General features: G+C 39.8%; 1 protein-coding gene across 3 annotated transcripts in view; it reads right to left on the reverse strand.

Annotated features, from left to right (window-relative positions):
* FGD3 (FYVE, RhoGEF and PH domain containing 3) overlaps positions 1–15,349 on the reverse strand; it is a 200,714-nt gene that overhangs the window by 33,696 nt on the left and 151,669 nt on the right. For all 3 annotated transcript variants that reach the window (XM_061618205.1, XM_061618204.1, XM_061618206.1), the window contains exons 12-16: positions 15,029–15,108; positions 14,631–14,661; positions 11,943–12,044; positions 8,048–8,110; positions 3,115–3,237 (exon numbers count right to left, since the gene is read on the reverse strand). In XM_061618205.1, coding sequence (XP_061474189.1) covers positions 3,115–3,237; positions 8,048–8,110; positions 11,943–12,044; positions 14,631–14,661; positions 15,029–15,108 — 399 coding nt within the window. The remainder of the gene's footprint in view (positions 1–3,114; positions 3,238–8,047; positions 8,111–11,942; positions 12,045–14,630; positions 14,662–15,028; positions 15,109–15,349) is intronic.

Consider the following 15,349-nt stretch of genomic DNA (forward strand, 5'->3'; position numbering starts at 1 on the left):
CTCACTGTCATGTCCATTATGTGAGGGCTTTCCATGTAGTTCAGTTTCCTATTCTCTAGGGTAGAATCATAGAATCATAGAGTTGGAAGGAGCCTTGTAGGCCATCGAGTCCAACCCCCTGCTCATAGCAGGAAATCCACAGCTAGAGGGGATCCCACCACCTCCCTAGGCAGTCGGTTCCATTGCCGAACTGCCCTTACTGTCAAGAAGTTCCTTCTAATGTCCAATCTGAATCTACGCTCCTGCAACTTAAAACCATTAGACCTAGTCCTACCCTCTGGGGCAGCAGAGAACAAATCTGTACCCTCCCCTATGTGACAGCCCTTCAGGTACTTAAAGAGTGCAATCATGTCACCCCTCAGCCTTCTCTTCACCAGACTGAACATGCCAAGTTCCTTCAATCTTTCCTCATAAGACTTGTTCTCCATACCGGCTATCATCCTCGTCGCCCTCTTCTGAACCCGCTCTAACTTGTCTATATCTTTCTTAAAATGAGGCGCCCAGAACTGAACGCAGTATTCCAGATGAGGCCTGACTAATGCAGAATATAGTGGGACTATTACTTCCCTCGACCTGGAAACTATAGCTCTGTTTATGCAGCCCAAAACTCTTTCTACAGAGATAGCAAATAAGCTCAAGAGAGTAACTGAGTGATTGTCTTGTAAAATGGTGAATTGAGAAAGTTTCTATCTCACAATGAACCAAAACAACAAATGCAATAAGATGGAGAGCTTTTGATATAAAAATAAGAGAATGGGAATAACAATGGTCATGGCCCAAATGAGAGAGATATATGGGGTCAGGGGAACAGCCTACTTTGACTATCTTCTGCAAATCACAAAACAGAACAACATATTTATACTTGTTCAAAATTCCTTGAGAAGTATGAAGATGAAAATGTATGTATTTTTTAACAAGTATGCTTGTTGCTAGTCTTTGAAATGTATATCCAAGTAGTGTTTAAAATAAGAAAAAAGAAAATAAGAAATAAGAAAAATGTCCCAACAGCAAAGCTTGCAGCACAGTTGTGATTCAAAATTTTTTAAAACTGTAGCTGATACAGCCAAAGACACTGTGGTTATTTCAGGTTTTATCAGTGAAAAATGTTACAAAGATAACAACGTTACAAAGCAATTCATTTTCACCACTCCCTACCCCCCCCTTGCCATGGGATTATTTATGTTGCAGAATCTGAAAGGCCCACTGTAAGGGCATTAAACAGGGGGTTGGACTTGATGGCCTTATAGGCTCCTTCCAACTCTTATTATTATATTCTATGATTCTATGAAAGCAGGACAATAAGGATAAGAATTCCCTGTGGCATACAGTTTATCTCAGCTTTTTATGTTTTCCAGTTTCATGGCATTCTTTGTGAAGAATGTGTCACATCAAACTATAAATAAAATTGCTGTACCCACTTCTCAACAATGCATAGTTCCTGGATGAAAGGAAAGAGGTGCTGAGCCAGACAGATATTGCAAAACATTTCCTGGCTTCATCTCTTCTACCATGGCTTGTGTGTATGCAAACCTTGATGTGGCTTTTATTATTATAATTATTTATTACATTTATACCCCACCTTTCTTTTCATGATAGAAACCCAAGGCGGCTTACATATGGTTGTCAGGCAGTCTCCCATCCAGGCATTGACCAGACCTGACCCTGCTTAGCTTCAGCAGGGTACTGGCCTCATGTATTTTCAGACTAGGGTTGTCAGGTTCATGGCCTGAGATTGATCCTGTATCTTTAGGAGAAGAGAAAGTCAGCCAAGTGCAGGTGTTCTTGCAACCCTGTAATGGGAAAAACCACAAGGTGGGATTCTCCCTTCCCCCTGCACAACTTTTAAAGACACAGAAGACCTCTTGGAGGCTGGGCCTGGCAACCAAGAGGTCTTCTGTATCTTTAAAGGATGTGCAGGGGGAAGGGAGAATTCCACCTTGTGGGTTTTCTCATTACAGTGTTGCAAGAACACCTGCACTTGGCTGACTTTCTCTTCTCCTAAAGATACAGGATCAATCTCAGGCCATGAACCTGACAACCCTACTTCAGACCATAGCCTGGGACCTAGGCCATGTCTGTGTCTTACTGCCATGCCTGCAGTATTGCACATTCTTTTGACTCAGACATTTGAAGTTGTTTACTTTGTGAAGGTTTTATAAATAAAAAAAAATTAATAAATAAAGCAGATCCTTCAAAAGTGGCTATGTAAATCTTGTTAGATTAACACCATTAAGCCATTTAGCTAATATTAGATGTATTGATAATTTCAGGTTTACTGAGATAGCATAGTAAATACTAATTACATAGTAAATTTGCCACCCTGGGCTCCTACTGGGAGAAAGGGTGGGATATCAATCTAAATAATATTAATAATGTAATTTAACAAGAGTGCCAAGCCTCATTAGCTTTCTTCATATTACTCGCCTGAGTTCAGAAAGTTCAAATACCCTTCATTACTATAGTTCCCAGAGGAATTTTAACTTGTCAATGGTTAAGCAACCAAGTTATCTGAAAAAAACTTTTTTTGAGAGGGGAGAGTGATTATTTATCAAAGAAAGGTACACCAGAGACTGGGTCCTATCAGATGAGAAAGACAATCTGAATTTTCAAATAAATGACAAATGTTAATGTTTGGATGATTCATGTTAAAACAAGTAAAACAAGGGCAAAATGGCTGTAATTGTGAAAACTGAAAACAAACAGATTCCACTGAAATCAATGGACCTTGGATTAAAGTTTCATTGGATTTCAACAGAATTTAAAAATAAGATGTTTGGACTCCAGAATGGAACATTTTTCTTATTTATATATGGTGTGAAACTTGTCCTAAGAGGGCATCCGCATACCATTTTCATTGTTTCATCTTAATGTGTATGCCATACCGGAAGATAAAACTGTGGGCAGGGGTAAATATACTTATATGCATATTGAGATACCAGTATATCAATCTACTTATGTAGGCAGTCCTGGGAACTGAAGGACAGTATAAGAATATCTAAAAAGTAATAGTTAAAAAGATAACATCTTTCTTGGCAGAATTGTATAAAAAAAACCCCAGCTTGTGCCAAAAGTAACAATGTATAAAAAATAACTGATTTTCACTCCAATACTCACTGCCCCACATTGCTTGCAATGGTGCCGTCTTTTTGTAATGGAGTTAAAGCTTTCACTGCAACTTTTGCAAGCCTGCTTCTCCTTTTCCCTCTTCAATTTGGAGGATTTTCTGCAGCACTCAGGCTGGGGTGAAAAATAAAATTAAAATGAAGTTAAACAATGTTACTGTGAACCAATAAGGGGCAACTTGATACACATCCAGTTATTTTTTTTAAAAGGTTGGTATCTATAAGGCAGAGATTTTAAAACATGCAGTTTGTAGAATTGCATTAAGATTGCCAGATATACTTTGACGCAAGCTCTGCCAGTTGTTTTTGGCCAACAATCCTAGACACTTGGAATGGCTGGACCAGCTATTAAGCAACCTCTAACAATGGCTGAACTAACACTGTTTAATAACAATTACAGATTTTCTAAGAAGCTTATTATTTACATGTTCTCTCTACCCTTCCTGATATGTGAGCTGCCTTCTCAACAAACACTTCCTGCTGTGCAAACAGCATGGCATTACTTGGAAGCATGTCTAATTCAAGTGAGACTTCTTTATATGAAGAATTTGAGACAATTACTCAAAAGTATGATGCAGCCATCCCCAGGCAGTTACAGGCAGATGTCAGAAGAAACACTTGATAACTAATGGTAAATAATCACAGTTTCTGGCTGGCTAGAAATCATAGTTAGGACAAAAGAAACCATGATCCTGGGTTTGGACTTCCTGATCTGTTTATTTGCTCTTTCCCAGGAGAAGCAAAGCAGGAGTGATCAGGCCACATGTGCGGTATATCTTATTAAGCCAAAGAACAATCTACCAATACATGTGCATGCAGCCTCAGTGTGAGAGCAATGAAGATTTTAACTATTTAAATTGTATCAGTTACATGCAAAGCAGCAAACTGCAACACCACCCAGCCAGAACCAAACATATGGCTTATTTTGGGGAGGTTGTTTAATTGATATTAGCATTCCTTTCTTGCCCTACAGAGCACAATACTCTCTTTTTTTAAGTATAGATATGGCCTGTAATTAAACTTTATGGAGTGCATTATAGGTTTGCTATTGGTTTTAAATACATGGCCCTCACTACACACATTACAGGCCAAAAGCTCAGAGACTATTTCAGCGTGTCACTTGGTTGTAAAGTAGTCCTCAATTACGAGTGTCTTGAACAAATAGATATTAATGACATTAATGAGAGTGGCCGGGTACCAGCCAGATGAGCGACTAATAAATCAAATAAATAAATAAATAAATAAATAAATAAATAAATAAATATTTCTGATATACACAAAAGCTTTTGAAATAAATCTATTAAGGAGCTTTACATACCCAAGCAAGCATTGTGTTGCTAGATGATATAGGACCAGCTATGCTATAGTATCAGGCCACAACTTTACCATCAATTTGCACCTTTGCTGTTATTGGGCCCTGCAACCTCCCTCTGGCCTACTGCTATATCAGTTGTCATTGGTGCTACTATGCAAGGAGTTCCAGTCAGCTGTACCTCATTAGATGCAGCATCTTCTGCAGCATTCCATTAGGGAGCCCTACAAAAAACACTGGCTGAAATGCCTAGTCAGTCCCCACTTTTCCCAACAACTGTTTGGGCAGTGAAGGGAGACTCAGTCCTGAGACAGAGGAACTCGACACATGTCCTCAAAGAGAGAGAGGAATCAGGCACATGTCCTCACCTTCCCCCAGGATATTTCAGTAGTGGTGATGGTGGGCAGTTCCCATCCATCACCAAAAGGAGTCCTGTTGCCTGGCAGCTCCAGGGAAGCAGCAAGAGAGAGGATGCTAGGGACACCAATGCCAGAGCCATGGAACTTTGGGGATATGGGCGTGGCTTCCCTTGAATCTTCCTGCCTTATGGATGTTCACTGGTGTATTGAGGAAAGTGCGTATCTGCAACCTGCATTGGGTGCAGTTTGGGGATCTGAGTAACTTGAGAGGGTATTTCCATGCCCCCACTATTTCTCTGCAAGAGTAGAGGGTTCTCTACCATGGGTATAGACCCTCTCCAACATTACAGAATCCCTAGTTTTACTGCTGTCAAGCATTTACATGCTGGCACTGAGACAGGTAAACAGGCATCATTTTATAATGTTGTTGAGTGAAATTGATTTAATGCTCATTTAGTTAACCCCAAGTAACGCTACAGGCTTTGCAATATATTCTCAGTTTACAGTTTAGGAAGTGAAATGAAAAGAATCCAGCATATAAAATTGTGACAAAGACATGTTCATTCCCCATTGAGGACAGCAAACTCTAAAGAGAGTACAAATCAGCAAATGCAAAATCCATAATAGCTTCTCTGTATTTGGGATGCAAAATTATAGTGCAGTATTTACTCATGTATTTTACATTATTTACTCCACCACCTCACCCCAATTTTAACTATATGGCATAGCTATTGTAATTCACACAGGCCATACCTCAGTGCATTAAGCATTTTCTTTAGGAAGCTAGACAAAATGAAGACAACTTCTAGTTTGCTGACTATAACCACCACCAAGTGGTTTAGCTGTATAAAGTCTTAAGCAAAAAAGGCTGTACTAAGAAACAATCTCCTGAATGACACAACCTAGCTATCAATTGATGGATGCTTGTCAAACACAAAGTAGAAGGATTATAAAAATATTCACATACAAATGTGTAAATGTGAACCTTAATTTCAATCTGTTATAGTACTTGTAATGTGAACTTTAAATAGTATTATTTTTAACACAGAAACTGTTTAGCTTTCCATTAAAAAGTAATATATATTATAAGCAAAATACACAGATATTTTTAAAATGAAAATTTAATAGATCATGTAATTGGGATTAAGAATAAAAAAAATTCTAATACAAAATATATAAAGCTATTTTCTTTACATTTCCTTAATGTTTTTGAAGTTTAAAAAATCTAATAGGTGATTATAGTATTGTACATTTTTAAAAAATGCAATCTTAATTCTTCATAGCAAGAGCCAAAAAATTCCCCATGGCATTTATGCATTTTCTCCTCTCCCACACCAGGAGAAGCAGCCAAGCTCTGGTAAACATCAAACATATCAATGATGGACCACTCAGGCCAGCTGCCGTGCAACAACTGCTGAGACTGCTATTACTATTTAGAACAGTTATATGAAAGTAAGGTGCCATGTTCCTACACTTGTCCATAAAGTCTCTTATTGACTGTGTGAGGCAGTTGCACCAGCAACTCCCAACAGTTGAATGGCAAATGGATCATGCCATTTCCCAACCTAAAATTTGCTTGGGGTTTGCTGAGGGGCCTGGGACTAGCATAGCTACATCCTTCCAGGTGATGCTACACTACAACTCCCATTGGCCATGCTGGCGGGGACAATATCTGGAGGGCACCACAATAACTATCCCTTCCATAGAGCTACATACTATAACAATATTGCGGACTGGCAGGAAAACAACAACCCAGTTTTATCAATGTGACCTCCTTCTTCAAAAGGAAGGAAACTAGGAAACTATCCTGGCAGCATAAATTGCAGCTAACATGCCATACACCTTCTTTGCTTGAGCCCACTGGGAATGTTTTATTAAAACATATGCCTTGATCTACAAGGACCCCTGAAGTGAATCCTTGTTTGCAGTAGTTCTCAGCTTGAGAATGCTATGGTGTGAATGACATGGCAAACCTCACTTCATTCAAACATCACTGTAAGCAGGGCTGCATCATTTAATCAGATAATCTAACCTATTTAACTGATCAACTACAGGTATTTGAATAATTAAAAATGTGCCCCTCATTAAGAAGGTGGCAAATTTTTAAAAGAAACTTTATAAAAATACAAGTACTTACAAAACCTGTAGATGACAGGCATCATCTTAGAAGGATTCCTCCTCCTCTCTCTCAAATGACCTAACACCTCTTCTAAGATGATGCCTGCTGCAACATACAAGTGTGACATTGTAAATAAATATGCATTTTTTTCAGCAGTACTTTTCATATGCAGATTTACACAGATTTAATGAACTGATCAATTACTAGACTGAAACTCGTATGATAAATTGGCTACAATTGCCTTCCTCAGGTGAAAGCCCTAATTATAAGGAACACTAAGTATGGCACACTGAATTAGATGGAGCAGTTTAGCCTAGAGAAGTGCCTTTTCATGTAAAAAGTGCCTGCCATCTATTAACCAGTGAACATCTGAACCAGACCTAAGACTTTGGTTTTCTAATAAAAGACATCTGCGGAGTAATAAGGATGTGAGCCATGATTTGCAGTGCTCATGTTGAAAACAATAATTAGGGGGGTAAATTACTGTGCTTCCCAGCTGTCAAAAGTAAAGGGTGTCTAGTGATAATTCAAAGACTTCTAGTGAAACATAAACCACATTCACACCATACATTTATTCTTCCAGAGTTCCCTGGGAAGAGGAATGGATTGTTAAACCACTCTGAGAATTGTAGCTCTGTGAGGAAAATAGGGGTCTCCTAACAACTCTCAGCATGCCTCACAAACGACAGATCCCGGGATTCTTTGGGGGAAGCAATTAATGTTTAAAGTGGAATGAATGTGGCAATAGTGCGGACAAAATTATCATTCTATCTAGTCTTAAATTCAGTCTTAGGGAAACATAGGAATGCATATGTCAACTAAAAATGATTTGTTTATTTTTTATTGGCTTTAGGAGTCATATTTAAATAGCAAACAGTGATTTCTATTCCAACAGCACTCAAAGGAAGCACAGCAAATTTAGCCTGCTCATATTTCGGAAAGGAGGTAAGTGTTAAAAGTTTTACATTAGAAAAGGTCAGAAGCAGTTTTCACTAACAGTGAAAAGGGAAAGTTCTAGTTAATAAAATCAAAACAGGCTAGTGTATCACCGAGTCTGGAATGGGCTTCTCTCTTTCTTCCAGAACAATGCATCCTAACATTTGATTTATGAGGCAACAATCTCACAATTGCTTACCCCTCCAGATGTGCTGCCACCATCTGTCCCTGGCATAGATTCCACAGAACTCGTGCTCGCTATCTGTTGAGGAAAAGCCATGGGAAAGCACATGAGTACTAAAATTATATTCAAGAGTTCTCCATCATAATAATTCCAAGAAGAGAGAACATTTTAAAGTGAGAAGATTCTAAATAAAATACCTAATTTCACATATAAAAATTCTAATTTAACATATACGCTCATGGGGTCTGAATGGGCAGTGACTAACCAGGAATGAGACCTTGCGGTTATAGTGGATAGCTTGATGAAGATGTCAATCTAGTGTGTGTCACCTATGAAAAAGGTGAATCCCATGTTGGGGATTACAAGGAAAGGGACTGAAAATAAAACTGCCAATATCACAATGATGAGAACACTCTTGGAATACTGTGTATGGTTTTGGTCATCTCATCTCAAAAAATATATTGTAGAGCTAGAAAAGATTCAGAGGATAGAACTATCAATGGCAACTAGTCACAGTGGCTAGGTTCTACCTCCACTGGTGCAAGAAGCATACCTAGGTATAGCCATGCTGGAAATTGCAAGTGGAGAAAGTTGGGTTACACTCAGGTCCTACTTGAGGGTTTCCCATTAGGACATCTAGTTGGCCATTGTGAGATGAGGATGTTAGACTAGATGGGCCTTTGGCCTGATTCACTACGGCTGTTGTTATGTTCTTGTGAGGGCAGAGACAAATTTGTTGTTGTGCCGGTTCCAGTGGGTTTCCACCTCTCCTTTCTGAAAACAGCAACACACAATGCTAGTCAAACTCTGTCCTTTTTTACTTTAAAACCTGGTAGGATCAGCTCAAGTGTTTTGTTTTGTTTTTTTTAAACTCACCTTCAGGCAGATTTCACAACTGATTAATAGATCAACCCATTTGCCTTCCAGGTGTGGCCAATGGAAACGCTTTGCTGAAGGCTCAGGCAGGGACAGTGATTGGCCCAACACTTTGCTGAGGGTAGTCCTGAAAGGTCTGAAGTCAGCAATGGGGAAGAGAGTTTTGGCCAGCAGAGGGAAGAGTCACTTCAAAACCTAGCCAGAAAAACCAAACTGGCTGCTTTTGAAGCAACTAGTGTACCCACAGCCTGAATCTGTATACAGAACACTGCAGTTTCTCATAAGAACATAAGAAGAGCCTGCTGGATCAGGCCAGTGGCCCATCTAGTCCAACATCCTGTTCTCACAGTGGCCAACCAGGTGCCTGGGGGAAGCCCGCAAGCAGGACCCGAGTGCAAGAACACTCTCCCCTCCTGAGGCTTCCGGCAACTGGTTTTCAGAAGCATGCTGCCTCTGACTAGGGTGGCAGAGCACAGCCATCATGGCTAGTAGCCATTGATAGCCCTGTCCTCCATGAATTTGTCTAATCTTCTTTTAAAGCCGTCCAAGCTGGTGGCCATTACTGCATCTTGTGGGAGCAAATTCCATAGTTTAACTATGCGCTGAGTAAAGAAGTACTTCCTTTTGTCTGTCCTGAATCTTCCAACATTCAGCTTCTTTGAATGTCCACGAGTTCTAGTATTATGAGAGAGGGAGAAGAACTTTTCTCTATCCACTTTCTCAATGCCATGCATAATTTTATACACTTCTATCATGTCTCCTCTGACCCGCCTTTTCTCTAAACTAAAAAGCCCCAAATGCTGCAACCTTTCCTCGTAAGGGAGTCGCTCCATCCCCTTGATCATTCTGGTTGCCCTCTTCTGAACCTTTTCCAACTCTAGAATATCCTTTTTGAGATGAGGCGACCAGAACTGTACACAGTATTCCAAATGCGGCCGCACCATAGATTTATACAATGGCATTATGATATCGGCTGTTTTATTTTCAATACCTTTCTTAATTATCCCTAGCATGGAATTTGCCTTTTTCACAGCTGCCGCACACTGGGTCGACATTTTCATCGTGCTGTCCACTACAACCCCGAGGTCTCTCTCCTGGTCGGTCACCGCCAGTTCAGACCCCATGAGCGTATATGTGAAATTCAGATTTTTTGCTCCAATATGCATAATGTTACACTTGTTTATATTGAATTGCATTTGCCATTTTTCCGCCCATTCACTCAGTTTGGAGAGGTCTTTTTGGAGCTCTTCGCAATCCCTTTTTGTTTTAACAACCCTGAACAATTTAGTGTCGTCAGCAAACTTGGCCACTTCACTGCTCACTCCTAATTCTAGGTCATTAATGAACAAGTTGAAAAGTACAGGTCCCAATACCGATCCTTGAGGGACTCCACTTTCTACAGCCCTCCATTGGGAGAACTGTCCGTTTATTCCTACTCTCTGCTTTCTGCTTCTTAACCAATTTCTTATCCACAAGAGGACCTCTCCTCTTATTCCATGACTGCTAAGCTTCCTCAGAAGCCTTTGGTGAGGTACCTTGTAAAACGCTTTTTGAAAGTCTAAGTACACTATGTCCACTGGATCACCTCTATCTATATGCTTGTTGACACTCTCAAAGAATTCTAATAGGTTACTGACACAGGACTTTCCCTTGCAGAAGCCATGCTGGCTCTGCTTCAGCAAGGCTTGTTCTTCTATGTGCTTAGTTAATCTAGCTTTAATAATACTTACTACCAGTCTTCCAGGGACAGAAGTTAAGCTAACTGGCCTGTAATTTCCGGGATCCCCCCTGGATCCCTTTTTGAAGATTGGCGTTACATTTGCCACTTTCCAGTCCTCAGGCACGGAGGAGGACCCAAGGGACAAGTTACATATTTTAGTTAGCAGATCAGCAATTTCACATCTGAGTTCTTTGAGAACTCTCGGGTGGATGCCATCCGGGCCCGGTGATTTGTCAGTTTTTATATTGTCCATTAAGCTTAGAACTTCCTCTCTCGTTACCACTATTTGTCTCAGTTCCTCAGAATCCCTTCCTGCAAATGTTAGTTCAGGTTCAGGGATCTGCCCTATATCTTCCACTGTGAAGACAGATGCAAAGAATTCATTTAGCTTCTCTGCAATCTCCTTATCGTTCTTTAGTACACCTTTGACTCCCTTATCATCCAAGGGTCCAATTGTCTCCCTAGATGCTCTCCTGCTTTGAATGTATTTATAGAATTTTTTGTTGTTGGTTTTTATGTTCTTAGCAATGTGCTCCTCAAATTCTTTTTTAGCATCCCTTATTGTCTTCTTGCATTTCTTTTGCCAGAGTTTGTGTTCTTTTTTATTTTCTTCATTTGGACAAGATTTCCATTTTTTGAAGGAAGACTTTTTGCCTCTAAGAGCTTCCTTGACTTTGCTCGTTAACCATGCTGGCATCTTCTTGGCCCTGGCGGTACCTTTTCTGATCTGCGGTATGCACTCCAGTTGAGCTCTGTGACAGTAAACTAGTTGTTGAACTACTACAACTGTTTAAAATAAACTGTCTCATGAGAATTTATGGGCATTAATACAGAATATAGTTTTAAATAAAATTGAAAGCAACACATACAGACATAAATGATCAAGAACAGGATCTATTGGACTGTATCCAGAACTTCTCTTTTGTGAATAGGATTCCTGAGCTGGAAAAGAGGGATGGTGATCCAGAGCACCCACTTGCTGAAGGAAGAGTGGTGAACGTGATTTTAATCAATTCCTCTTGGAGCTCCCACCACATTCTGGAGGGCATGTTCCCCACCTCTCCAGAGCAGTTTTTCCGGGGGCAGAGTGGAGTATGGGAATGAGAAAACTGAGAAAATCGCCTTCCACCCCCACCTCCCATTTCCCCAATGGACAGTCCCAGGAGTGAAGTCCCACTTATGTGAACTCTGGATCAAAACCACAGGGTGGCTGCTACTACTGCTACTGCTACCCTGCAAGTTTAAGTCAACTACAGAGAAAGTGCAATATAAGACAACAAAGACCCACAGGAATAATGATCACTCAACACTTACTGATGAATCTGGGAGATGCTCATCTTCTTGAGAAAAATAGTTATTAAAAGCCCTAAATGTTTCACTGTTCTGTTTATGTTTTTCAATTGTTGCTTGAATGACCTGGAAGAAAATTCCAAGAAATGCTGTAAGTAAAAGTAACCTAGTTTTTAGCAAAATCTTATTTAGAAAACAAAACCAAAAGCCTTTAAAAAAAATCTGTTGTAGATGTCAGGATTTAAGAGTGCTGTTCAGAAGTGTAGTGGCAAATTCAGAAGTGCAGGGTCCCTTCATATTAGTCACAGCCACACCCTTCCCCCCCTTTTGCTGCCGGGTTGAGAATGAGATCCTTCTTAATGCCTTCTCCCACAACAACAGACATCCCTAGGAGCCAATATGCATGAAAGGGGAGAATGTTAGCTATTGAGTCTTCTCAGTGGCTGACTCACCTCCTTTCACTCTAATTGGCTCCAATCAGCAGGAAAGGACAAGGAAGCATGTTAGAGGGCTCTTCTCAGTGGCTAACACACTCTCCTTTCACGCTGATTGTCTCGTAGGATACTGGAGACACAGGAACCCTGCTGGGGCCCTGCTCCCCAAAAAGTAAGGGGTCTAAGACCTTCCCAAAACCCTGGACGATTACACCCCTGGTGCTGTTTCTAAAATATTAAGAATTGTCAAGCATGGCATCCAAAAGTTGAGCCTGAAACTAAGGATGTATTTTGTAAAAACTGAAGGAGCACTTCAGTTCACCATATAGAAGGAACATAAGCGCTATCAGAATTATATAAATGAAATGGGTGAGGCAGCTAATGGGTCTTGTGCTAAGAGACAGGTAAGATTTTGATACAGTCGTCATTGGTTCCTAATTACTTTAATGGAGTATATGTGAGGCTGCCTTTGAAGGTGGTTTGGAAGCTGTAGTTATATTTATTATTTATTTATATTTATTTATTAAATTTTTATACCGCCCCATAGCCGAAGCTCTCTGGGCGGTTCACAACATCAAAATATCAACATACAATTTAAAAACCACACATTAATCAATTTAAAACATAACTCATTAAATTTCCAAAAAACCTATACTAAACTAAAATACTAAAAATACTAAAATGCTAAATACTAAATACTGAAATGCTAAAATGCTAGAATGCCTGGGAGAAGAGGTAGGTCTTAACCTGGCGCCGAAAAGACAACAATGTTGGCGCCAGGCGTACCTCATCAGGGAGATTGTTCCACAATTCGGGGGCCACCACTGAGAAGGCCCTTTTTCTTGTTACCATCCTCTGGGCTTCCCTCTGAGTGGACACCCGGAGAAGGGCCTTCGATGCTAGCATAAAATATTTATGTTAGCATAAAATATCACTGTGAAACTGCTAACTAGGAGTTGGAATTAGGAATAAATCTTGCTTGTGCTGAAATATCTGCACTGGCTATTGGTCTGTTTCCAGGCTAACTTCAAAGTGATGATGTTTACCTTTAAAGCTCTGTCTTCATGGCTTGGGATCCCCATACCTATTTGACCACCTTTCTTCATATAGCCTACCTGTGCCTCGTGATAATCTTAAGAGATTTTGGGTACCCATCACAAATACAGAGTTGCATCCACCAATGTCATTCTATAAGTGCAAGGATCCCCACTTGTGCAACAGGACTTCTTCTCCTTTTCCTCTCCCTGCTCTGGAGGGTTGGATGGACTCCCAGAACAGACTTATTTATTATTTATTTATTTATCATTTTATTTATACCCTGCCCTTCCTCCCACCAGGAGCCCAGGGCGGCAAACAAAAACACTAAAAACACTTTAAACATAATAAAAACAGACTTTAAAATACATTAAAACAAAACATCTTTAAAAACTTTTAAAAAAAATGTTTTAGATACATATTAAAAAGCAATTCCAACACAGACGCAGACTGGGATAAGGTCTCAACTTAAAAGGCTTGTTGAAAGAGGAAGGTTTTCAATGGGCACCGAAAAGGTAACAGAGATGGCGCCTGTCTAATATTTAAGGGGAGGGAATTCCATAGGGAAGGTGCCGCCACACTAAAGGTCCGTTTCCTATGTTGTGCAGAACAGACCTCCTGATAAGATGGTATCTGCATGAGGCCCTCATCTGCAGAGCGCAGTGATCAACTGGGTATATAAGGGATAAGACGGTCTTTCAGGTATCCTGGTCCTAAGATGTATAGGGCCTGGAGAAGGCATGGAGGCACATGGGGATATGAGAGGGAGAGGAAGTTATCTTGTGCAGATGGAAGTCCTTGTGCTAACAGGACTACTTTGTTGGATACAATCCTTGGTAGGTGGTGATGAGGAAGCAGCATATTCTTGTATAGCCCCAGTTATGGAATACCACAGGGAGATTTACCTTTTGCCTACTTTGATGTCATTTTAGCACCAGGCAAAGTCCTTTCTATTCTTAGTCATTTTATCTCCAAAGTCTGGGTTTTTATAATGCAGTTTTAGTTGTTGCTAACTTTCTTGTTGTTTTACTGTGTTTTACTTATCTTTGTAGTATTGTATTTTATTGTAAGTTGCCTTGGGGAAAGTGTTTTTTTGTTTTTTGGCAGAATGGGATATACTCTGAATAAATGAAATGAATAAATGATCCTATATGCAGCTTAATTTGCTTAGTAAAGGACATTGAAAATGAAATGGGTTCCATTGTGCTGGCAAAAGGGCTCTGTAAAATATGACTATATTGACCTGAATCCATTCTTTCTTCTCTTCTTCTGTCCTATAAAATGTGAAAAAGACAGGCATGTTGGCTTTGCTTGTTGCAATTTCAATTCGCATACATTTTTAGGGTAGTATATCCTGCAGCAATGTTAATATCTGCAACGCTATAAGTAAACATTACTCACTTATTCATCTCTGTAGTATATTACAAAAATTCATGATTTGTTGCTAGAATATGATGTGCAAGCTATTCTAAAGCAAGCAGCATATAACTGAAAGCTACCCATTGTTTCCCCTTTAATATAATTTCCATTTAATGATTTGAAATAATAGAATTTGCTACAATAAATTATTTTACTGATTGCTCCCATTGCCTAACATTTCCTGTTCAAAATAGATGCATACATGGATAACAAATACTGTACCTAGCTTGTAGTTCCAAGGATCTCTTCTTTCCTGTTATTGAGAATGTATGAGCCACATGTTGCTTGACAATCTCCTGGACCTAGGAAGCCAAGACTAACTTTTGGCATATTTAAAAATGGAATTTTCCAGTCACCTTTATGGCTACCAAACAAATATTCACACTCTCTAAATAACCAGCAGCAAAAAGAATGAACTAATTACATGAAAATAACATCTAGGGTCTACTTTTTAATGGTAATGCTCTCAGATGCATTATTCTTACACTGACCCCTCTGAGATACAAACAAGAATCTTCAGCTATGAAGGGTGCACTTGAACGC

The sequence above is a fragment of the Rhineura floridana genome, chromosome 3 (genome assembly GCF_030035675.1).
Source record: "Rhineura floridana isolate rRhiFlo1 chromosome 3, rRhiFlo1.hap2, whole genome shotgun sequence".
NCBI lineage: Eukaryota > Metazoa > Chordata > Lepidosauria > Squamata > Rhineuridae > Rhineura > Rhineura floridana.